The sequence below is a fragment of the Heterodontus francisci genome, chromosome 19, assembly GCF_036365525.1.
Source record: "Heterodontus francisci isolate sHetFra1 chromosome 19, sHetFra1.hap1, whole genome shotgun sequence".
NCBI classification, from domain to species: domain Eukaryota; kingdom Metazoa; phylum Chordata; class Chondrichthyes; order Heterodontiformes; family Heterodontidae; genus Heterodontus; species Heterodontus francisci.
The window spans coordinates 65,802,900-65,829,520 of NC_090389.1; the positions used below are offsets into that span (position 1 = coordinate 65,802,900).

The window sequence follows — 26,621 nt, forward strand, 5'->3', positions numbered from 1 at the left end:
ATAAAATGTAACATTGCTTAAGCAATTTATTTTGAGTGTAATTGTTTCACTGAAGTCTTCTAGAAATGTAAATAAATATGCATACTGATAAAGAATTCTTCTCCATGAGATGTAGAGTATTATTTGAAATATATATTTCCTGGATAAAATAATGGCTAACTGCATATTATTGTAGCACAGCACATTTCCATGGCTGTGCTAACCTATCAAAAGTGCTTTCTCGATACAGAAGTGAAGTATTGGGGTGAAGCACTTCAATTTGTAAGAATTTTTAAAATAAATTCCTCAAAGAAAATTCCACTAGTTCAGCTGATACAAGTGCTTTTTTTGTTTTTATTCACATTTCTGGCATTTGCTTTGAACAAAACATAAATGTTCAATGCCAACAATATAAACCTCATTACAAATCTCAATGAGTAGCACGAGAACTGAGTGCAATTAAAAAGATATTTTTATTTTTATGATTAATCTACCTAATTCTAGTGCAATTTCATAGAATAGGTGCTGAAAAGTTATCTGAAGCCACATATTCTTTTAATGGGCAGGTTAAATAATAAAATCAGCTGTAACATTCTTTTAAATTAGGATTTACGCCCATTTTCCAATGGCTCTATAAATATTTAATAGGCTTAAAATCTGAATTTGACCTGCATCAGCCTCGAGAGCTACCATTCACATGGCTTACTATAAACAGATCGCTTTTCAAAAAGTTTCCATTAAGCGTTCAAGCAAACAGAATAACTGGTGTAATTGTGACTACGTGGCAATGTGGAACGAAGGGATTAGTCATGAAAAATAAATGTGTGATGCATAAACGCTGTAATCTGTGAGTATAAGTTATCAGTGGCAATTATAATGTGATACACTGCCTTTGCCGTGTATGAAGTTTTAAAGGTTTAACTCTTAATATCACAGTGCGGTTGAGAATTGGTGATTTCTGCAGTTCTGCTTAAGTTACGTTTACTCATAAGCTTCACAGTGCTGAATTTGAATTGACTTTAATCAACAGTTTCACTAGACTTTTTGCCTACTTAAACAAATCAGCTTTTAATAAAGACAAAAAACCCCAGTAAATATCGGAAATAGTAGGTCAGTCAGCATCTTGAAATAGAAGATAGGTCAACATATTATGCTGAGACATGTTGTTGGAATTGGCACTTTTATTTGGATTTTTATTAATACTGGCATTTTGATTTTAAAAAACCCAGATCTGGTTAATTTCTGTTTTTAGAGAATTTTTTAAAAATTAAATGCTTTTGAAGTGTCAACGAATGCTGCAACTATTCAATAATGAAATATGAAAACACAGTTTAAAAAAAAAGTCTTCTTTTGAATTTTATTAGTTTCAGCTGTTCTTGCCCTAGCTGAAGGTACATTTATTTGGTCGCTACACAAATTCACTGGATCAGTACTTTGGAAAATGCTACAACTCTTCTTGGTCAGTGCGTTCTCGGGAAGAAATCCAACGGCTTATAATCAGCTCCTAATCAGAGAGACAAGCAAAATTAGCTCTGAAATAATGGACGTGCCACAAACTAAACAAAGGCAAACACTATGGCTACATTCGGTTTTCTCATCTATTCACTAAAAGGAAATCCATTGTACCTGAACTTTAATTCTCTTCATACATTCCGGTGATGTCATTTCCTCATCAGTCATATTTGATGGCTTAATTAAATAGCATAACAGAAGCTCCTGGAACAGGAAGACATAGCAAAAGTTTTAGTGTCAATATTAAAACAAGCAAAAACACTGCCATTAAAGGTGGAAAATATTGGAAACACACAAGAGTCAGTCAATATCTGACAAAGCAAGATAATCCTTTTCTCAGACGTGATGATGGAGTATCGCCTGAAACATTTGCTCACCTTTCTCCTTTAGATGCGTCCTGACCCATTGTATATTTAGAGCAATTTTCACTGTTCTTTCAGACTTTTAGCATTCAGTTTTTCTTTTTAATTTCCAACCAAAAAACTTTTATGCTGCTTATACTGATCGGTTTAAAATTTCCACTTCCCACTTAAGGTAATTAACAGCAAATGCCTTTCATATACTGGAAATTTATCATCTGCTTCACAGGCAATCAACTTGGATGTGAGATTGAACCAAATAAATGTGAAAGGGCAGGATGATTAACAAAAATGGTTTGTAATATAACCTTCTTATAAATGGCTTTGCTGACACTGACCGTACATGGAGCAACTGTGAACTATACAATTCAGTATTATTTGGAATTTTCTCAGTCACAGACATTTCTTTCTCAAAATATTTTCAAATTTGAAAGTACAAAAACACAGCATAAACTGGAGAATATATTCCTGGGTAATCAGTAATCAATTAAGTTTAAAGAAGTAAATTTAAACATAGTAGTGATAATTATCAGAACTAAAGCAATTTTACACAGTTATTAAAGTAGGGGGTGAGCAAAGAATCGGGATAATTGGAAAAGACTTCAGGACAATCTCGATAAAATCAGCAGAATGGGTGAACAGAAAGCAATTGCAAGTTAAGCAGCAGGTGAAGCATTTCAGGAGGAATAATAAGAACTAAGAGTATACATTCCATGGAAAAATGCTGAAGAGTATTGAAGAGGAGAGAGATCTAGGGGAACAAATATAGCTTTCCTTAAAAGTACATGTGCAGATGAACCAAAGAAAGGAAAATAGCATTTTGGGTTTAATAAATAGGGGAAGAGAGTACAAGAGCACAGAAATAATGATCAATTTATATTATTAGGCTGAAATTAGAATATTGTGAGAATTTCAGGTATATCATTACAGAAAGGGCATTAAACCCACTGAGTGGGTACAGCGTAGATACATCAGGATGATGTCAGGTGTACGGCATTGTCATAACAAAATATTTGAGATGCTGGGACTATTTCCACTTGCATTTATATAGCATCTTTCATGATCTCAGGACATTCAAAGTGCTTTACAGCAAATGAAGTACTTTTGAAGTGTAGTCACTTTTGTAATGCAGGAAATGAGTGAACAGAAAAATCCCATTGCTACTGCTTGGGCAGTAAGTGTCTATTTAAAATTTTTATGAAGAAAGAGGTTATTAGGAATTCCTTTACACAAAAGTTTTGTTAGAGCATGGGATGAATGCTTTGTTACAAGCAGCGGTTGAGGCAGAGTCCACTGCACCTTTTAATGGAAGAGTTGATACATATTTAAAGCAGAGAAACATACAGGGATTCGAAGAGAAGGGACTAGTTTTGGATTGTTCTAGCAAAGATTCACAATGGGTCAAATGGTCGCTTCCGGTACTAAACTTCTATGATTCTATGGTGATTCTGCTGAGGGCATTACAAATGCCATCTACTGTTGCGCAGATGCCAAATATTCTCAACAACCAAAGTAGATATGCCTACTGTGAAAATCTACAATCCATAAAGAAAGTGACAGTAGGAACCCTGGGAGCAAATCAGGAATTTTCTATATTATCACAGAATAGCTGAATACACAGGAATAGGGATGAGTATTAATGTCAACTAAGTTGAATTTCTGGTTGTATGTCTTATGAGGACCTTTACCTTAGAGACATTAGAAGTGGTTCGGTTTAACCCAGCAAGTGATCTCCAAGTAAAGGGCCTACGTAGTGAACCCTGACAACTGTCATCAACCATTTCAATCACCAATGAGTAACTGCAGGCAGAAAGAAAAGTATCATTGGAACTTCTGAACATGACAAAGTAGAATCAGACTCTAATACGATTACTATTTCAACCGCACAGTTCATACCTTGCATGATAAAATGGAGGTCCTTTTCGATACAGTACTGAAATACAAAGGAAAATCAGCTGTTACTTGAAATCTGGTACAAAAATTCTAATTTTGTTTGGTTGGATCAGCCTAAGAAATATTGAATATTATGTGATTAAATACATTGGGCTCATCTAGTGTTCCATGACACCTCCCTATAAAACACACTGAACTCATCCAACATGATAACTGCTGGTCTTTGCCTGGAGTAAGTCAGTGAATTATTACCGGGGAAGGATGATTTTCATTCACATTTTTTAAAAATATAGTTGAAGCACCTGTGTTTTTTTTCTAAGTTCCTTTGTTCCTTTTGGATAACTTTCTTTTGAACTCCTTGTTTAGCCACACAAAGTAACAGGTATAGTCTGTATATATAAAAAGGGCTAAACTGGCAATAAAACAACATACAAGAAGTAACCTTCCCAAGTATTCCTATTTTCATAGGAAATTAATCCCCACTATTCCTATATTGGCATACTTGTTCACCTGAGATTATTAAACAGACAAGCAGTTCAAAGATTGATAATGCTAATAAGTTCTTCCTAAAACACGATAGCCAACAAACTGAGATGGACAAGAAGTGATAGAAAATCTCTTGGGCTTGTCGTCAATTATTTAACAGAAATGTCGGGGCCCTACGACACAGAAACCTTCCGGAATAAATCTTGTGCTGCTCTGTTTGTGTATAATATGCCAAGTAATCAAATAACTCTTTTAATGAGTGGTGCAAACTGTACTATTGCTAATAAAAGGTAACCCGATTCTTTTGTTAGTATCCTATTTAGCCGCAAGTATCTGTGACTCACAGCCTAATGCAGAATACCATTCCTAACAGAATATTGAATTACAATAGCAATGACAGTCATTATTCTAAATGCAAATAACGTGCTGTCAAACGAAAGGTGGGATGCAGGTTTGGGCCTTCCAAGTCCTCTATTTCAACCAGGTCTTCAGTGTCCGATGCCAAATGCTGCAACAGCTGCTGAAAGTGAGAATTTGTACAAAAATACAATAGAAACAGAGACTGCACATGTAGGACTGTGTGGCCAGGAGCAGCTTACCTGCTTTCCTATGTCCCTAGTTGCTAAATGATCAGTGGCAGAGATAGTTATATAACACCTCATGATGTCCCAAAGTGCTTTAAGCCAATCAAGTACTTTTCAACAGCAGTCACTGTTGTAATGTTGCAAACGCAGCAGCCAAATTAAGCGCAGCAAGCTCCCACAAAGAGCAATGTCATAATGACGAGATAATTTTTTTCCCAGAAATGTTGGTTAATTGATAAATATTGTCCAGGACACCAGGGAAAACTCCCCTGCTCTTTAAAATAGTGCCACAGAATATTTTACATCCACCAGGCAGATGGGGTTTCAGTTTAATGTCCCATCCAAAAGACAGCAACTCGAACACTGCAGCATTGAAGTGGCAGCCTAGATTTTGTGCTCAATCCTCCGAATTGTACTTGAACCCACAACCTTCTGATTCGGAGGCGAGAGTGCTACCAATGAGCCACAGCTAACATAGATCTAAAGAAAAATCAAAAAAGAAAAATTGCCTTGCCATTATAGAGCTATTTTCACAAAAAAAAAGCTGGTGATTTGGAATACATGAAAAACTAGTCGAATACAAAAGTTCCATATTGTTCATTACTTTAATATTTTTCTACAACTATCATGATGCCACCAGATTCCATTGACAAGAAAACATGCTATGCCAAATGAGGATTTTTAATTCATTGGTTGGAAACCAACATGAAACTTTTAAAAAGGAGCTGCGATCCTACACTTAACTTTTTAAAATGCTGGCAGCCAAGATAGCCACCACAATTTGCATTGAAATACCTCACATTCCAGGACATTGAATTGGAGGCGCATGTCTAAGGAGGTTACATCCAAAATAATGCCTCATGAATTTGGACACAGCCAACAGCTTTGCTTCAAATGGCAAAACATTCAAAGCCATCTTGGAACATTAACAGTGGAGTCATACCTCCAGGGGGTTAACATTGACACAATGAGACTCAAGAGAGATTGAAAATACCTAGACTCAAATCTAATTAAATTACAAACGAGGACTCTGGACAATCATGTGACCACCTCCCCATCTGTGGATAAACTAGCAGTCTTTTGCAAAAGGACAAGCTCCTGAGATTTTGAAGTAGACAAGCTTTGAGTGCTAATCAGACAAGATCCCAGTGGGGGCTGTCTGTGTGTCTCTCTCTCCAGGTATCATCGCAAATTTGAAACCTGTCTGCGACTGTGGAAGACCCAAGTCTACCACTGCTACAGACAGAGAACCCAGGAAGGAAGGTCACCTACGACTTCGTCTCCAAGAAAAACCCTGAACCAGGTGGGCCAGCCACAAAGTGCACTTCTACCAGCCAAAGACTTCAAGATCACAACTTCAGCCAAAGACCATGGAATTACCCAACCCTACAGACTATATATATATATATTTTTTTTTTTTTTTTTTTTAAACTTGTTCTAGACTCTAATTCAAACCAGACTATTTCTTATCACTCTGTACTCTATTTGTCTGTGAGATTCTCGTGTGTGCATGAGAGTGAAAGTGTGGCGTAGTTTTATTATTTTATTTAGATCAGGTTTAGTTTTTTTTCTTAAGTACAATAAACTTGCCCCTTTCTTGTTTAAACTCAAGAAAACCTGTCCAATTGTTTTTTTTACCATTACAACAAAGGTAAAACACTCACTGAAGTGGTAAGCACATCCAGTATTTTAAAAGGAGCAACCCCTGTTGTGGTCAAACATGGAAAAGGAGAAGAGGGGAGCCTTGTGACCCCTCCTCACCTGATCGTTACACCTCATTCCATACATAACTACTATATGGTTAAATTATTAGAACTGCATTAAAAGGGTCGAGACAAATATCTGCAGCAAAATAGACAAGATTAGAAGAGTTAAAACACTGGAAATCTGAAATAAAAGTAGAAAATACTGGAAACCCCACAAATTCATCAGTATCTACATAAAAAGACAGGTTTTGATGCTTTAGGTGATTAGAATAATTAGAAGACTTGACCTCATTAACGTTCACTTGTCAGAATGTAGGATTGTTGATCAAGAATGCAGCCAATACCTTTCATAAATACTCAACTGATCCCAGTCATTAAAGATAATGACAAATAATGTGATGGTTTTGTCATGGTCAAGTGCAGGAGATGGATGCAGCCTTGAACTTGTTGAGTCAGAAAACGCACAAGTGACAAAGTCCAAAATACGAATGACCAAATGCAATACAAGCAATTAGTGACAATATACATGCGATACCTCCTTTCATTCATTTTTCTCCTCCGCCCTTGTGAGGTTGAACTCACAACCTTCTGACTCAGAAGCAAGAGACAAACTGACAGTTTAATTCCACTTTAATCACTGACTAAATCTTATGAAATTCAGCCGTTATACAATCAATAATATGCAAGAGTTTGAAAGTACTTAAGGAAATTTTCAGTTCTAGAGTTTGCAATATTGACAAATTGTATGTGGACCTTTGAGAATTTGGACAAAAATACAATAGAAACAGAGAATGCACTCATTAAAATATCCCAAATTTGAAATCTTTAATTAAGAGCTGCCCTAAATCATAGCCCTGTACTACCCTGAGCACTCTTCATGTACAAGGCTTAATGATGAGTATTGGCAGGCTAATTTATCACAAAGAGAACTGAAGTATACCGGATCCTATTATTATCCAACACCAGGAGTACACTTTCAGTAATGACTGCTTGTTAGTTATCTGGACTTAACCCTCCCTGGCCTAAAGAAAGTCTACTGTTGCCCTGGTTGACATTAGCTAACATAGTACAGACAAGGAATTAAACTGGGACAGTTTGGGCATGTACAGTCAGTTGTTCATTTTATAAATTCTGAGCTATATGTGCTACCATTAGGCTCATTTCAATCTAAGTGTTTTCTGATGCCAAAATAATGAGGTTCAAAAACATAAATTTAGGAAATACTTACAAAGGTCTGTTCCATACTTCAGTCCAGTTTTTGGCACCCAGCCTTTACTTCGAAAGTAATGATAGCCCATGTAATTGGTTTTAAACCCAGGCTGAATCATACTAAATACTTCCCACAATTTGATAATAGTCAGAGGCTCCTGAAATTGAACCAAAAAAAAAAACACCATTAACATGGGCCAGACAACTGTCATTTCAACTCTTTCTAGCAAACATCACTTTTTGCTTTTAGTGTACATCTTATATGACAAATAGATTCTAATATGCGTTGTTTAATCCACTATTACAGAAAAAGTGGGTAAAGCATTTAACAGTCAGCTGAATTTTTGCATCTCTGATGCTGTTAGTCATATCATTTCCCAACAGAACGACGCCAGCAAACAAATTATTGGAAGCAACAATCCGAATACATAAGAACTGCAACCCATATCAGGAAGTAAATGTATACTAACTTTGCCATGCTCATGTATACTTAAAACAAATAATAGGAAATTAAACCATATGTGATACAGCATTACCTTACTGTTTCATCCAAGCTGAGTATTCTAGAAGACAATTCCACCACTGAACTCTAAACTACCAACACTTCCAAATGTAAACTTCAGACTTTTTTGTGGATAGATTAATCCTGATGATGTACTTTCACAAATGCTGGTGTCTCAATCAATGCTCCCATTGGTTTCATATTCAAAGATAAGCTAGTAATTTTCAGGGCATAGAACATGCTTCAACCCAGGGTTGAGTTTGCAAGTGGAGGATGGACAAGTTGGCACAGTAGACACGGTCGAAAAGGAAGAGTCCTAATCGTAACCCAGCAACGCAAAGACCAATTGTATTGTTCCTATTGCCACTCAGCTGAGATCAGATAATTCAGTACAAATTGTGGATTGAATCTGAGATTTTCTTGATCTGCCTGGCTTAACTACTCACTGGATAAAACTGCTGAACCATTGGGAGAGCCCAGATCAATTTTGTATTTCTTTATCCAAAGGAAAACATAAAACTTACCTCATTGTGATAAATAGTTAAACATCCCAAGGCATAGACAAGGAAAAAGGCCTGAAACAGCAGAGTTGGGAATAAAATTTAAATACATGGACTGTGAGTAAAAGTTTTGCACGTCTAGATTTACCAATTTATCAGGAACAGGGATACTGCAACTATAATTATTGTGCTAATTAAATAAATCCTCTGAATTATTTTTCATGGCTAAAATATTTAACCACATTTAGAGATATGAATTATTAAATGTTAAACATGAATGGACTATAAACAGTCCTGTTCAGTATAGAGTAATGATAGTAATAATCATTTGATGACTACATTATGCAGTATTACTCAATAAGCCACATTTAAAAGTTGTTCCTTGTGCTGGAATAAGATGAAACAGCTGCATTCATTAAACAAGTAAAATTAAATATCATTCTGTAACATATAATCTTACATATTGTGAATTAAACACCAGGCATCTTGACTTTTAAAATTATACAGTGGTACTATCACCAGATGCTAAACCTTAATAGTTAAAAGGTAAAGTTTACAGATCTTGTACATTTACTGGCTCTATCATACCTCTTCCAAACTGAGCTGAAGATATTCAAAAACTTTGAAAGGGTTCCTCTTGCAGACTAATTTCTCTGTTACTTCAAGCTGAAGGAAACAATTTGTTAGGTGAGCCAAATTCATTTCTTCAATCAAAATAATTTTAGTTACTTTTGTTTTGTATGTGCACATATGGAATGACAGTGCCAGATAATGAAATTAAGTGCTTTATAATTAGTTGTGGTTATAGTCCCAAGGCAACTTGATATCATAGAACATTCTACTGCACCTCAATGACAATCTGCACACTAACAATAGTGCAATTTACAGTAATACGATTAATCTGCAGGGTCATTCAGTCACACTGAATCAAAACTCTTGACTTTGGAGTTAACATAAGTTACAAAAACAGAAGCTTTCCTTTATTGTTATATTTATCTGATGTGACATTCCAACCTACTACTGATAGAATGGAAAATTCTATGCATCCAGTGAATTTACTTAAGCTCAATATGTGAGCCAAACTTGGAGCAGTTCCTGACCTGCATTGAGCCATTAGTCAACCAGAATATATTAATGACTAAGATGAAGGAATAGAGATTTAAATATTCAAGTTTTCAGATGATGCCATGTTAGGTGACACAGTAAATTGGTGTACATGGGAGCAGGAAGTTACAAAAGGACACAGACAGACTAAGGGAGCAAACAACACAGTGCCAGATGGAGCTCAGTGTGGGGAAGTGTGAGATTATCCATTCTGGATTGGAGAAAGACAAACTGAAATATTTCCTTAAATAGTGCGAGACGAGGAACTGTGGAAAAGGAATTTAGCTGCCCATGTGCACAAATCAATAAAAGCTAGTACATAGGTACAACAAATCATCAGAAAAGGTAATGGAATGTTGCCCTTTACCTCATGGGAGATAGAATTCAAAAAAGGGAGAAAGTGATGCTTCAGTTGTACAGACAACATCTGGTGTACTCTATTCAGTTTTGGACGCTATACTGCTATTTGCCTCAACTATTCCTTGTGGTAGTGAGTTCCACATTCTCACTACTCTCTAGTTAGAGTTGTTTCTTCTGAATTCCTTAATTGGAAGATGTACAGCACAGATCTATCATAATGATACCAGAGGTTAAAGGTTAAATTATAAGGACAGGTTGTAGAAACTTGGCTTATATTACCTTGAGCTTAGACCGTTGAGCGGTGATCTGATTAACGTATTTAAAATTATTAAAGGTATTCGATAAGGTAGATACAGGGCAATTGCTTCCTCTGATGAAATCCAGAACAAGAGAGCATTATTTAAAGACTAGAATTAGGAAGCAATTTTATCAAGGTGGTGGAAACCTGGAACTTGCTCCCCCCAAAAGCTATGGATGCTGGGTTAATTGAAACTTTCAAGACTGAGATTCATTAATTTTTGTTAGGTAAGGGTAGCAGAGTTGAGGTACAGATCAGCTATGATCTAACTGAATAGGGGAACAGGCTCAAGGGGCTGAATGGCCTACTCCTGACTCTATGAATGCAAACTCTGTACAGGCTCCAACAGAACTGGAGGTTTCATAATAACTTCCACTGAGTTGGACATTTCCATGAATGAACTTCATACTGTAAGACACAAGATGGAATTAAGAGCATGCTATAATGTTGAGTCCAAAAGACGTACAATATTGTACTCGAGAAACACTTGGCATATTTTCTGTTCATAACATCAATCCAATTTGGTTGCAGAGCTTTTTTTTTTAAAAAGAAAATCTAATTCCAAAGGTCTTAACAGGCAATTTGTGATGTGGCTAGGTTGTACTGACTGAACAGTACTTTCAGTGCAGCAGTTAAGGGTTGCAATATGTGAAAGGATAGCTGAGCTGAGAGTATACTGGAGATTGTTCAGTGCTAATTAGAGGCATAAATAACAAAGATTATTCTAAGCAAGGATGATGGAAACCTTGTGATGTAGCGGACAGACAACTGGGGATTGGAACTACTTTTAAAAGCAAGTGAATTTGTTTTTTTAAGAAGGTGAATGCTTTTGATGGCTTGGACTTTGGAGCGTTATGGGTGCATTCCTAATTATCTTAACTGTTTGTAATGGGAATTAAATCGTGCTTTTCAGTTTTGTTTTACTAGTAGTCCCATATGAAAGAACAAAACAAATCTTATTCAATGGATCCTTAGACCATAATAGCCATGTAAATGGCTAAATTTCAGTTATGAACATGGTCAAATTAGTGCCATATTTACAACACATTGCCATTTAGCAGACTGAGTTGAATTAATTGTACTGATGGTCTCCGACAGCCAGACAGAATATCTTTAGCTGCGCTTGCATTTGGGTTCAGACATGACGAGTGCCATTTCTCACACTCTCTAATTATTGTACTCACTTTTCTATTCGATTCTTTATCATCACATGGTAGTACTTTTTCTACCACTAGTACATATTCATGCTCTGTGGAAAGCTTGCTATCTTTAATTGAATTATGTTGCAGAGCCTCTTTCATAGCATCTTGGTATCGGCAGCCACAGTGTATAACAAAATCATCATGGCTCGGACAGTGCACTTTTGTTAGAGCTTCCCTGTCTATTGGATCACAGTCGACATATCCATATTTTGCTAAAGGATCATAAGGTTCATCAACTTCCAAACAAAGCTTCTTATTTTGAGGGCTTGCGACAGGATGATTTTCTCCATTATGTGTTTCTTCAGCTCTTTCATCAGACTCTGTTTTAGTTGCATAGACGTTGGAGTAGTCAACGTTTATTTCTTGCGAACTGTCACCAAAATTACTGCTCCTTTTATCACAAGGCAAGTCTATTGGTTTCGTGTAATTTTCAAGCATTTTCTCAATGAAACTGTCCTCCAGCCCTTCTTCTTGCAGGAGGCTTTTAGCCCAGTCTACATGACGCTGAAACCTGTAAAGATAGTGAAAAGAAAAGAGACGATATGTTAGTGAGTACAAGTTGCATAACACATATGAACCACGGAAAACAAATTAAAAAAGTGTTTCCATTGCTTTGTGTAGAAAGTTTATAAAGAGTGGTCAGTACAGCACATTATAGTAAAATTGCACCGGGTTGTAGGAAGCAAGTTGATACATGCAGTGCCCTGCTTTAGAGGCCTGCTACCCGACCCAACGATGTGTGTCGGGTTCGGTTCGGGTCGGGCCCATCTTCTGGGTCCAGCTTTCAGGCTTGGGTGGGGTCGGGCCGAGTCGTGCCGGACACACACATTAAGTGCTCTGCTGGCAAGTATTGAAATTTAAAAAAAAAAAACTTACCCGAGCTGGGAGTCTGGGACGAAACTGAGTCTGCACAGTGAGCGAGTGACGTCACTATGACACCATCATGCATGCGCTGCAGCTTCTTGCAGGTTTGATGTCAGGAAGGTAAGTAAAGGGATGGTCAGGTCGGGTCGAGTCAGGGTGGGTTAGGGTCAGGTCAGGCTTGGGGCAAAATCGGAGGGACTCAGGCCAGGTCAGGCTCGGGTAGGGTCAGGTCGAGTCGGGGTGGGTTCAGGTTGGGTTGGGCTCGGGTTCCTTTTCCCGACCTGAGCAGGCCTCAACCCTGCTTTCCTGCTCTGAACTACATTATTGCAGAGATATCCGATGTGGAGACAAAATCAGGCACAGAAAGAAGTTAAAAAGTAGAGACCCATATATCCCATCTCTCTCACACAACCCATTACAGTTCCCTACATAGCAATACCAGTGGAGGTCTGAGGCAATTATATTTCACATAGACAGTAAGTGCTTAATTTAAAAGGAATCTGTTAATTACTTAGACCTCATTACATGGAACACCTCACACAACAAAATCGAAACTCTATTATCCTTCTTTTAATTTAAAATGGGTCCCCAAAAATCTTCTCAGTATAAAGTGGACACAAGTATAAGGGGTGAAGTTAGCTGAGGCGTGACCAAATAGATAGACTTTCAACAAAATGCAAAATACTGCAGATGCTGGAAATCTGAAATAAAATCAGAAAATACCGGAAACACTCAGCTGTTGTGGAGAAATGAAGGTAGGGTTAGCATTTCAGGTTGATAATGAAAGATCAGAATTTCTATAGTTAGATAATGAACATATTTTTAAAGGCACGACAAGAGGAAACAAAGGTGGAGGGAGATCTAGAAGGGAGGTTCAGTAGTAAATTTCAAAAGGGAATTGGATAAATACTTGAGGAGAATATTACAGAGCTATGGAGAAAGCACAGGGGAGTGGCACTAACTGGATAACTCTTTCAAAGAGCCTGCACAGACATGAATGGCCTGCTCCTGCTCAGTAAGATTTTATGATTCTATGAAGTAGGGCTGGGAAGCCTGAAAGTGCTCCTGCCATGGTAGAATGGATGAAAAGGAATGCACAGAAGATCAGAGTTACAGAAACAAAAGGGCTGGTATTGGGTTATAAGTGGGCAGGATGTCAAAGGTAGGGTGGAGCAAAGCAATGAAGGAATTTATAAGAGAGGACAGGGATTTTGAAAGCGATGTATTGGGTGGTACAGAACCAGCACAGTGTCATGGATTAGTGACTGGTGAGTGGAACTTACTGCAGATAGGATATGGACAGCAACATTATGTACAAGCTAAATCAAGTATGGGAGGTGAAAAAAGATGGATTAGGGTTTTGGTGAGTGATGAGAGGGTAGAGATGGTTCATGTTGCTGAGTGAAAATTAACTGTTAAGAGTATGTTGTTTAAATCTCAGTTTTGGTTGAGCAATCAACTAAGGCAGCCTGAGTGAGTAGTTAAGGAAGTAGATGGATTTAGTGGCAAGGGTATGGAGGTTTTTTGCATGGCTAAATAAAATGTTTTAGTCTTCCCAATGTTCAACTGGAGGAACTCAATTGGCTCATCCATGACATTAAGTCAGACAGGTATTCTAACAGCAGGGCAATTGTGGTTGACAGAGAAGTGGTGAATAGATGTGTGTTGTCAGCATACATAAAGAAATGGACCCCATACCTAGAGATACTGCCAAGATATTAATGAGTAGAAAGAGAGGGCGAAGGATGGTGCATAGCAGATGTGACTATGTAGAGCTGGAAGAAGTCATTGATGGCTGCATTGGGACAGTAGAAAGTGGAAACTTGCAAGGGGCAGTGTCATGGAGGTGGGCCACAGAGGAAAGGAACTAGATGTAAGCATACATGAGATACAGCCTGTGATAACAATGACACTTGTTCCAGAAGCACAAAAAAAGTACAACAAACATCAACAAGCAATAAAATCAGGTGAGAATTAAAAATAAATGAAAGATAAAATCTTGAAAATACATTGAAATTTCACACATCAGAAGGTGACCCTCCCAAAATATGTTTAGTTGCTCCTCCCTTAGCTGTGCTAAACTAATTATGTTAAACATTTTCTTTAATAGAATACTTTCTCTCCAACCATCACGTTGACAAAAATGACCCATTTTATTCCCCTTACAAAACAGACAATGTGAGTGTAATAGAAAACAGATAAAAAAAGGCAATAATATAAAAGCAAAATACTGCAGATGCTGGAAATCTGAAATAAAAAGAAATGCTGGAAATACTCAGCAGGTCTGGCAGCATCGGTGGAGACAGAAGCAGAGTTAACGTTTCAGCTCAGTGACCCTTCATCATTTATTATTTTTAAAAAAACATGTCACTCATCAACAGCAGTAAAACTTGTTCTGGGTCTTATTATAGATGTGAATTCCAACAAATAAAAATGACTTACAAAACATTAAAAAAAGCTGGTGAAGAGCAAACTAGTAGCTAAGAAACATTTTAGGTGGAATATGAATACTGAATTACATTGCAAAATTATAATGATAGGCCCAAACTTACTTTGTTGATGAAATTATAGGCATGTGCATAGGATTGGCATCTACAAACAACCAAAAGGGTAAAATTAATGCATTTCAGACGTGAAAATCATACATTATATTTTACATAAAAATATTTGAATAAAAGTCCTACTGTCTTCCTAAAATGTACTCCAAGGGTTAAGGCTGCCGTCATAAATCCACATATCTGCAGGAGATATTTTCTCAGATTCAGCATTACCAGCCACTCTTTTATGCAGACCTCAGGTCTCCAATAAACTGGAGAAAACCTTTATTGATTTTGCAAGTGCATACTCCAGAAAGCCTGTTGTTGAAGGATTATTCTGCAGCCAATCTTTACAGTCTTGCATTTATTTTACAAAGTAAAAAGCTTACAAACATGCAGCTCCTCACTCATACCTTCACCTGACTTCAATGAGCATTTCCTTAAATATACTCAAGTAAGACCCTAACTAACACACCCCACCTGCATATAACTGAACACAATTAACTGATTCTCTTCTTTTTCTTTAAATAAAGCTTAGGGTTTAACATGCAGAAACATTTCAAAACAAATTCCAAAGCATTGCATTGCGAGACGTCCCTCCTCTAGGACCCCTAACAATTTCTTTGTACAAGCATTTCTTTCTGTAAAACAAACAAACAAACAAGCACAGATAGTTGATGACTTGCATGTACCCATTTAATTTTGGAGGTTTCCTTTCTCTACAGCATTTGTTTCCATCCAGCAAGGTCAATCTGTAACCTTTCTTCGCTCACACTTTTTGTAGAATGTACATTATCCCACAAGAATGATTATCTACATAACATTCAATGGGTATCTTATCTTCAGTACACCCCTTGTACAGAATCTTACCTAAAATATTTGACAAATAGAACCCCATATCCATTGCCTCCACAAGAGCCAGTGTTTCCGCAGCTAAAGTACTTTTAACAACGCTTTTTATTTTCTTAGTTTCCCAAGCTGTAGGACATTTCACATTTTCACCCCATAATATTTGTCATCAAAAATAAATATTATGAAACTGGCTGCATTTGATACCCATCAGCAAGATTAGCATGTAAAACATCACTAAACATGACTAATTTTATATTCATTGAGTCACTTAAGGATGGGAACTTAAGTATGCATTTCTCCAAATTTAATTTTTTAAATGTTTTATTTGTCCTTAAAACATTCTCAACGTTTGGGTGTTTCATTGTAGTACTTAATTCCAACAGATCAAAACTAGCATCAGGTGTAGTCTGAGTGCGCAACCAGTTTAATTCACCTATCAAGCTTCACAACTGCTCTGTCTGTTCTTTAGATATATCATCTAAACATGATTAACCGGGATGGGAGTAACACTCTCCAAATTGGATTACTGATTTAAAGTTATTCCAGACCAACTATGCTTAACATCTAAGACAATATATTTTAAAGCTCCACAAGCCTGACTCCCAATCTTAAATTCTACTCTAATCTTAACATATTTCTCAAATTCTGCAATACCACCACATAATAAATCATCAACGTGCATCATGAAGATGGCTAAAAATGTCCTTTTATGATACCAATAAAACATTGTGGGATCCATTTTTAGTTGAACCCAACCAATTTTCAGCAAAACAGATCTCACGGAGAAATAACCACACCCTGGAAGCACCATTAAGGCCATAGACGTATTTGTTTAGTTTCCATAGTTCACCTTTGCATCTGCTGCGTCTTTAGCCAGTTTCAGAAACACTTCTCTCTGAACAATCTGTGTGTGGAGCTGGAGGACATAGGTGAGGTTTCATCTGTGTTCACTATGGAGAAGGACGATGTAGGTGTAGAGATCAGGGAGGGGGATTGTGATATACTTGAACATATTAGTAATGAAAGGGAGGAAGCATTAACTGTTTTAGCGGGCTTAAAAGTGGATAAATCCCCAGGCCTGGCTGTTGTGAGGCAAGGGAGGAGATAGCAGGGGCTCCGACACAAATTTTCAAATCCTCTTTGGCCACAGCAGAGGTACCAGAGGACTGCAGGACAGTGAATGTGGTACCATTATTCAAGAAGGGTAGCAGGGATAAACCAGGTAATTACAGGCCAGTGAGTCTAACATCAGTGGTTGGGAAACTATTGGAAAAAATTGTCACGGAGAGGATCAATCTCCACTTGGAGAGGTAGGGATTAATCAGTGATAGTCAGCATGGCCTTGTCGGGGGGAGATCCTGTCTAACCAACTTGATTGAATTTTTTGAGGCGGTGACTAGATGTGTAGATGAGGGTAAAGCAGTTGATGTAGTCTACATGGACTTCAGTAAGGGTTTTGATAAGGTCCCGCATGGGAGATTGGTTAAGAAGGTAAGAGCCCATGGGATCCAGGACAATTTGGCAAATTGGATCCAAAATTGGCTTAGTGGCAGGAGGCAGAAGGTAATAGTTGAGGGCTGTTTTTGCGAGTGGAAGCCTGTGACTAGTGGTATACCACAGGGATCGGTGCTGGGACCCTTTCTGTGTTTTAGTGTACTTTAATGATTTAGATGTAAATATAGGAGGTATGATCAGTAAGTTCGCAGATACGCGAAAATTGGTGGTGTCGGAAATAGTGAGGAGGAAAGCCTTAGATTACAGGACGATATAGATGGGCTGGCAAGATAGGCAGAGCTGTGGCAAATGGAACTTAATCCTGAGAAGTGTGAGGTGATGCATTTTGGGAGGACTAACAAGGCAAGGGAATATACAATGGATAGTAGGAACCTAGGAAGTACAGGTGGTCAGAGGGATCTTGGTATACTTGTCCATAGATCACTGAAGACAGCAGCACAGGTGGTTAGGAAGGCTTATGGGATACTTGCCTTTATTAGCCCAGGCATAGAATATAAGAGAAGGGAAGTTATGATGGAGCTGTAGAAAACGCTAGTTAGGCCACAGCTGGAGTACAGTTCTGGGCATCACACTATAGGAAGGATGTGATTGCACTGGATAGGGTGCAGAGGAGATTCACCAGGATGTTGCCTAGGCTGGAGCATTTCAGCTATGAAGAGAGACTGAAAAGGCTAGGGCTGTTTTTCTTAGACCAGAGAGGACTGGGCGGGTGACATGATTGAGGTATACAAAATTATGAGTGGCACTGATAGGTTAGATAGGAAGAATTTTTTTCTCTTAGTGGAGGGGTCAATAAGCAGGGGGCATAGATTTAAGGCAAGGGGCAGGAGGTTTAGAGGGGATTTGAAAAAAAAATTTTCACCCAGAGGGTGGTTGGAATCTGGAACGCACTGCCTGAAGAGGTGGTTGAGGCAGAAACCCTCACAACATTTAAGAAGTATTTAGATGAGCACTTGAAACCCCATAGCATACAAAGCTACGGGCTGTGCTGGAAAATGGGATTAGAATAGTTAGGTGCTTGATGGCCGGCACAGATACGATGGGCCGAAGGGCCTGTTTCTGTGCTGTATAACTCTATGACTCTATGAAAAGCATAACTCTGCAGAAACGTGGCTATATGTCAATTGATCTACATTTCCATAAATATGTGGCCAAAAGAGCTAAAATGATTTACAAGATTACTTTTACAGCTGTGGGAGAGTCCACTCTAACAACTGTATCACCCAGTCGCTCTTCAAAACCCCTCACAACCATCTTTGCTTAGCCTTATAAGTCCCATCTGCAAGGACTTTTTCGGTACAAATCCATGTGATAAGGCTGGCTGTCCCTTTACTGGTACCTCAGAATAAACACCAAAATCTCTCCAACTCCCTTAACTTCTTTTGTTTTTTCTCCCTTATTAGTTCATTCTCAAGTTTATTGGGCAGCCACCAAAACTTCATGGTCATGAGGACTTCTGCTTCTAGTTCTATTGCGAGACTCTTCTTCAGCCTTCATTTCATTGTGTGATCAGTTCAAACTATGGCCTCTACTAGCACTTTGATGTCTTACCAGACTACTACTACTGTAAAATCTCTCACGCCATCAGAGACTTTCTCCAGTACGTGATAGTTTCCTGACGCAATTGTCACTTCCAGACCCACTATTAGAACTTGCACTCTGCTTTCTTATGGTCAACTCTTTCACCCCATTCTATCAGTCCATGCACCTCACTTCATGGCCATCATCATGAACATTCAACCAACATTTAAACTTGCCAATAGATTTTCCTGCGCGTCCCACAATTATCACATCCCTCCACTCACTTGATCCCTCTGGAATATATATCACCTGAGTACCGACTGGGGGCAATTGGCCTTTGGATGTGATAGCTCTGACCTGCATGTCGTGATTCACATTACCATCGTCCAACCCTTGATCGACCGTATACTGTTCCTCAGGACCTTCATCACAAAACACATGAGCATTTAAGTTACAAGATGCCTCATTTCCTTTTATCAGCTGCTCAGTTTCTGAGATTTTGTAATCAATTTCGATTACTTGTGAGGAATGAACCAGTTTGATTTCCAAGTTTGATAACTACTGTCTTGTCATCAATCTATTACCTTACCAGGGCCTCTACATTCCATGACCCTCTCTTTTATAATGCACAAAATTTCCCGAATTAAATTCTGTCTCAGATGGACTTATACAATGCCTCGGAGCTCTCCAAATTTTCTCTGAAACCTTAGCCTTGATGAAAGCCCATCTCCCTGCATGTAAAGTATTCAAATATGAAGAGAAAAAATGGAACGAATTGTAGTCCCTTCTAGAGGAGGGCTGTCGCACAGCACAGAAGGCAATTTGGGATTTTGGCCATAGACCAATTGATAGGGACTATACCCTCCAACCATCAGAAGCGAATTCTTTGCATGAAACGCCCATGTCAGTTGGTTGCAGTTTGGTTGGTCAGCTAAGATTTTATGCAGCATTTCATCGAGCACCATGTGAATCCTTTCACAAAGCCCACTACTGAAAGGACTTTCAGCCGCGGTATTCACGACCACAATGTTCATTGTTTCACATGTCTCTGAACTTTTCATTGGCAAAGTCCCCTCCATTATCAGTCAGAAACTTAGCTGCTGCCCCAAGTCTATAATTACCCTTTGTCCTTGCTAATGTATTATTGTAGAAAGTCTAAATCTGGTTGGTAGGGCTATAAAACGTAAAATTAAAATACTTCTGTCTTTGTCCCATACCTTTAAATCCATGGCAACTACCTTGATAATGTCATGTGCCAATGAAAGGCTTACAATAGGACATGACGGCATCCTACGATACTTGTTACAGGTTTCACACTTTTCACTAATGTCTTCTACTATCCCTGTATACTCTTCATCAATCAAACAAGGGCAAGTAAATTGTCTGTGTAACTTTAACACAGTTTGCTTTTTTTTCTCTCTGATTATCATCTGATGCCATTAATACTTCTCTAACATTCTGACTAGTGTTAATTTATGTGAAGTGCAACAATTGAAAATATAAGAACGTAAACTGACAAATTATAAAAATTGATTTTTCCTTTAAAAAGTGGTCAATGTGCTGGAAAATATGGCCGCCAAAGGTCAAAAGACCTAGCCCTGTATATTCAAACTTTCTTACGATCTGGCAAGAACAAAAAGTATACATCCCAAGCTAAGAGGTGTCAATTACACAAGAACCCATCAAAAGACATTTTTGAATTGAATGGATTCTTCTGAAACAAGGAAGGTATGAAGTAGCCATATCCTGGGCCATTGTGGGATTGTGGGTCACTACAGGGAGGGCGATCCATGTCTCCCAACAGAGGCACGATGTGAGACCATTCTAATGGAGGGAAGGAGGGAGGGAGAGGGAGAGAATCAGGACAAACATCACAAAAGCTTGTCCAGCTAAGAGCTGGGAAAAATTCAGCAAGACAAAGAAGGTGCCCTGCTTTGAGTTCTACACTTCAACTTGTGCAGCAGAGAACTGAAAGCGATCCCCTGTCTTCAGACTGAAATTTCAACCAGCAGAGAAATCTACAAACAATGCAGGCGTGCAACTTTAAAAGAGAAATTGACCTCTGAGAAGATTCAACATGTTTACCGTGAACCCTGAAAACCTACCTCACTTCCAACCACTTACCTCCTTTTCCTCTCTATCTGTCTCTTCTTGTGTGTGTGTGTGCGCGCTCGAGTGAATGCATGCGTGGGTGTGGTTGCAATAAGTTTGGAATGAATTCTGCTCAATAATCTTCTGTTTTAAACCTACAAGAGAACCTGCCGCTGTCTATTAGACAAATAAAAAGCAAAGTGGTTAAAATCCTAGTAACAAAAACACTTGCTGCATCAGTTGGGATTGAACAGTGGGGACCACCCACACCCCTTAACACTTGGCCGTAACACTAGAAACATCAGGTTTTATTAAGGGAACACAATAATGCCCTGACTGGGTAAAGTGTAAATCCACTGACTTTCCAAAATCAATTGCCTTAACGTGCTCTAGTTTTATTTGTGTCATTTTCATACAAGGTTTACTCAACAGTAAATGTATCTCACTGGAGACTGCATCAGTACTGATAAAGTGGCTTACTCTGCTATTTTACATGGAATTACAGCTCTCTTTAGTGCCCTCAATGCGTTATCACCAAACCTAAAGCAGTACTTTTATACTCCCTTAAACTTGCGTTGATCCTCACTACCGAGTGAGTCCAGGTAACATTTTAACCGATCTGCTCCACATACTGTCAATGTGCAGGCACCAACAAACACAGCACAACTGAATGAAATTGCGACTAACACATTCATCACGGGAATAAAACTCCTTGTGACTAGTGTAATTCGTTCAGATTCATCATCATCTTCCTCTTGTACCTCAGAATTCTGTGTGCCACGTGTCATTTCAAGGATCCTGCCTCTCCGCTTTGGGCAGTTCATTGCATAATGATACTCCCAGTCACACCTGAAGCACCTATTAACTGTTCCTTGGGCATTCCTGGGATTCATTCGTCTATGATTGCTGTTCTAATTTTGTCTTCCGCTGTAATAGACCTGCTAAAGGTGATTTCATCCTCATTCCAGTGTTCTTTAAGTCTTTAACTTTTCCACTGTACTGTTGCCTGTATCCAGTAGCTGGACCATTTCGAAATCTGGCAATCAGAGTCCTCCATTCTTTGAATGTCCCATTTGTTCTACCAAGGTTGTAGGAAAGGACTGTTTTCCCAGAATTTTTTTAAGGCAGCAGACATCTGATCCAACAGCGAGTCTTTTTTTCCGAGAACCAAACCCCAGTTAGAACTTGGAGTCTGGCCATATGCGACACCCTAGTACAATCTAGCAATTTAAATGCTAGCACTGAACCAGGGACCTCCAAATTGAATTTCCTCAATCTTCTATATAGTCTGTTAAAGCCACTGATATATTCCTCCATTGAATAACCATGTTTTCCAAAATCCAGCAAAGTCTGTCCATACCTCATTTAATCGATCATTTTCTTGTAAATCTCATCCAAAAATTCTAACAGAAGATCCAAACCTTCATCAGCATCCAACTGATGAGCATCCAGCTCACAAAATACTTTACTTCTGATAGGAAGTGACAATACTAAGGTCATACCTTGTTTCCTCTTTGGTAGGGACGTAACCCGTGTCCACATATCCACTTCATTCTTCCACTGGTCATATGGTTCAGAGTCAGAACATCGGAGGGTAATCATACCCTGACAATTTACACTTGCTTTCTGCCATTTTGCACGATAGTCACTGGAATTTTAGTTTTCTATGTGAATTTTTTTTCTTCTTAATTTCTACCTTCACCTTTAGGCAATCACCTGCTATCATGTTATATTCCAGAAAGCTTGTTGTTGAAGGATTATGCTGGAGCCAATATTTACTCAGTCTTGCATTTATTTTTATTTTACAAAGTCAAAAGATACAAACATGCAGCTCCTCACTCAAACCTTCACCCAGTTTCAGTAAATGTCTCCACATATATATATATATATATATATTTTGGAAATCAATTTGAAAAGTGCTCTAGTGGGACAAGGCTGAATGTGAAGGAACAAACTAGTTTATTTTACATGAAACATATTAGTCGACAGAGCACAGGTTTCAAAGTGAAGCCCGTCTATTTCCTTTCGCTCCTCAGACCACAAAACATAATCAAATGCACAACCTCACCTTTGTTATGTGTTCAACTCAATCACTCTCCTGAACAGAAATCAGAAGTTCGCTTTCTCTCTGGTTGCCTCAGTCAACCCTAGATTGACTTCTCCAGAAATATTGAGGATTGGCTCACCAGAGGTGCCAATCAAAGTTGCAACCTTAAAAGTGAAATACACCATCTTGGCATGGGAGCTCATGGCAACTGTACTTCTTGTTTAGCTGGGTACAGTGAAAATCATAGTCAGAACGAAAACTACAAACCAATCTTCTCATTGTCTCAAAACAAACATGCTATGCAAGAGTAAACAGTTTCAATAGCTCTCATTTTCCTTCGAGATAGTACATTAGCATTCTGATCTAGCTACTCTTCAGTATTTACAGATTAAGTCAGAGTATATATGTTGGAACTCTGGTAATTGTAAATTAAAACTGAACCAGACTTCATTATGTCAAAAACCAAAATCCCTTCAAGGGGAAATAGGTAAAAATCCTAATATGTTACACCTGCATAAAACCCACTTTGCGGCCTGTGATATTTGAATTGATTTACTGAATATACCACTGGAGTTACTATATAACATTAACTTTAAACAGCCTGGATGAAGGGGAAAGCTGGGTGAACTGAGAAGGCTTTTCTTGTTCAAACATTTTATACTCTGACTTATGAGCAAAACTTTTTTTGCTTTTGTTGTACATTTTAAAATACCAAAGAAAAACAACAAAAGTGGAATAGTGCAAACCTCTGCAATTTTCTGAACTTCTGGAAACTATTTTTTTTTGGTGGGATTCAAGCACTCAAATGCCAAAATTAATGAGCCACCAGAACCAGGAACCTTTTTATCCTCACTGCATATTACCACTTTTTTCTTTCTCAAATAGATCTATCCACCTCAGGATATGTTACAGCTTCTGCTAACTAAGTGACCTAGTCAGTTAAATGCTTTGACTTCCAGAGGGTCATGTATCTCAGTAGGAGGAAATGCTGACTTATGATGAATCCACTGAAAGACACTGCAAGTTAAAAGGCAGAAACAGGTGTATAATACACCTTTGTCAAATGGGTGTGGAAGATGAAGACCAGATGACTGAAGGTCATCTGTTAATTATTCAACTAGTCTTGAATTTTGCAAGTCCTTTTATGTGAACCAATTACATCTTAGAAATATTCAGTGATTTATTTTTTTCACATCGTCTCTTTAGGCAGCCATGTAATATACAATAATGCAATATTAGGCTGCAAGCTCCCAAAGGCCCCCACCTTATTGATCGGAGTTGACGGAACATCAGCAGAAGTGCTATTTGAGTCAGGATTACACACCATCCACCAGGTAGCGCAAAAAACTGGCCTGGGATAAAAGTTGCTTGTTGCCCCACCCGACACAATGTGTTGTGATGTAGGCCGAAGATGGAGGAAACAAACCAAAACAAGATTAAAATATATATATATTATGAATAACCTGATGTCAAATTGAATTCAGTGGGTTACCGTTTACCTAGAGTATTTTGTAATATAACATTTTAAGAATCATCTAGAAATGATGAAAGAACAGATAAGTCAGGCCAAGTAAGTCTTTAAAGATTTACCTTTCCACTTGGCAACTAAAGTAGGGTCTGAAATATTGTAATCTGGTCGGCTTCTTGACAGCACCCCCTTTCCGAAATAACCCTTTAAACACAGGTAAATAAATGAGATTTTCAACATTACCAACATTTTAGTTCAAAAGCTGAACTAAGAGACCATCCTACCACAGAATCATAGTATAACACAGGAAGCTATTCGGCCCATTGAGTCTGTGCCAGCTCTTTTGAAGAACAATCCAGTTAGTCCTACTCCCCTGCTCTATCCCCTTATCCCTGCATTTTCTTTCTCCCTCAAGTATTGATTCAATTTCCTTTTGAAGGCTAATATCGAATCTGTATCCACCACTCCATCAGGGTATTTGCATTCCAAATCTTAACTGCTCGTCACATGAAAGAATTTTTCCATCTTCAAAGAATAGGGCACAAACCCTCCCCTCAGTGTCTTTGTTCTTGCACCAGCCTTTAAAATTATACCATTTGGCTTGTATTGTCTCTCCTCATTCTTCCTATCAGAATGTAGAACCTCATTCTTTTCTTCATTGAATTTCATCTCTTTGCCCATTCCTCTCGAGGTCTACTGCTATCTTCCTCACTGTTTACTACACAAGTTTTGTATCATCTGCAAATTTCAAAATTGTGCCCTGTGTTCCCAAGTTCACGTCATTATTGTATAACAAAAACAGCAATGATCCTGAAATACCTTTCCATACAGGGCTTTCATATCTTCCGGCTTTCTTACAATTATACTATTATTCATCATTTCAGCATAATAATGTTCGTGTTCCTTTGAACTGGTTTCTTCTTGAGTTAATGACACAGGAAAAGGAGCTTCATAAGACTCATACACTCTTCTCTTTTTTTTTGGTACACGGAAGCTGGCTTCTGCCATAGCATCAAGGATTCCTTCAGGAGTAACTTCAGATAACAGGATGGAAACTTCAAGATAAAAAAAAAGTATTGGAGAGTTAGTCTTAATAACCTACAAAAGAGGTTTGCAGTGGTAAGCAATTGCTGAGCAGATCAGCCAGTTCCTACATACTATTTAAAGTTTCAAGTAAAATATTTGCCAAATGCAATGTGTGGAATCTGCAGCTGATAATTTGCAGAGAGTCATATGGGGCCATTAAAGCCCTGTATATGTCCAGATATATCTCATGGCTGGATGCAAGCAGGACTTCAAATAACTAGTAAAGTACAGTTTCTTTTTAACAAAACTCACTATTCAATATATTTGTGTAAGCAATGGCTGACTGCTGCATGCCCACTCTTCAGACAGACATCACAGACAACGTCAGCCAATGAAAAGGGTTGCTACTCTGTAGTTCAAACTCACAGTGAATATCTGCAACAGCTGGGTTTGACAGGGCCACAGCATATTCGAGAGGGGTTGAGGAATTAACGTGTGGATAGATCCCAAGGTATCAAAGGTGACCAGGCTTTGTCTGCCTCTTCTACAATCTCTTCCTCCACTTTTGTCCTGACTAATCCTTTGACTCCAAATACCCCTCTCCGCTACTCCTCCATCTCCTTCTTCCCTCTTATTCCTCTCCCTCTGTAACTACTTCTCCCAACCGCCTACAAGAGCCCATCCCTTCACCTACTGCTTCTCACTGAATCTGCTGTCCCCTCTGCCCCTGCAGCAACCCTTCTCCTCTCTCTGTCCCTCAACCACTGCGCCTCCCCCCTCATGCTGTGCACAGCTACTCTTGCAACCCATACACCACCTTGCTTTTCCTCCCAATTCGCGGGATCCCCCCGAACTTGTCTGCAGCTCTAAAGAACCGCAACATTATAAGGGTTCCAACAATTGTTACAGTGAGAAACATTCGGAAAATAGCGACTCAAGCGCTGACACCGCGATATTATAACCACCGGGGTACTCACTGCCGTTCCAATCATGCGCAGTGTCAACC

General features: G+C 38.5%; 1 protein-coding gene across 4 annotated transcripts; it reads right to left on the reverse strand.

Moving 5' to 3' along the window:
- Positions 1–1,309: 1,309 nt before the first annotated feature.
- Positions 1,310–26,621, reverse strand: tsen2 (TSEN2 tRNA splicing endonuclease subunit). 4 transcript variants are annotated; one of them, XM_068051827.1, is made up of 13 exons: positions 26,593–26,621; positions 25,409–25,644; positions 24,712–24,793; positions 19,268–19,405; positions 15,111–15,150; positions 11,677–12,205; positions 9,319–9,396; positions 8,755–8,805; positions 7,748–7,886; positions 3,747–3,783; positions 3,539–3,650; positions 1,606–1,695; positions 1,310–1,483 (listed from the first exon to the last, which is right to left on the reverse strand). In XM_068051827.1, exons 2-13 carry the CDS (start codon positions 25,595–25,597, stop codon positions 1,424–1,426), a joined length of 1,545 nt encoding a protein of 514 aa, XP_067907928.1. In that variant the 5' UTR covers positions 25,598–25,644; positions 26,593–26,621; the 3' UTR covers positions 1,310–1,423. The 4 variants fall into 4 exon arrangements, with proteins under 4 accessions (XP_067907928.1, XP_067907929.1, XP_067907930.1 ...); XM_068051828.1 differs by lacking the exon at positions 26,593–26,621 and adding an exon at positions 26,433–26,571; XM_068051829.1 differs by lacking the exon at positions 26,593–26,621 and adding an exon at positions 26,042–26,408.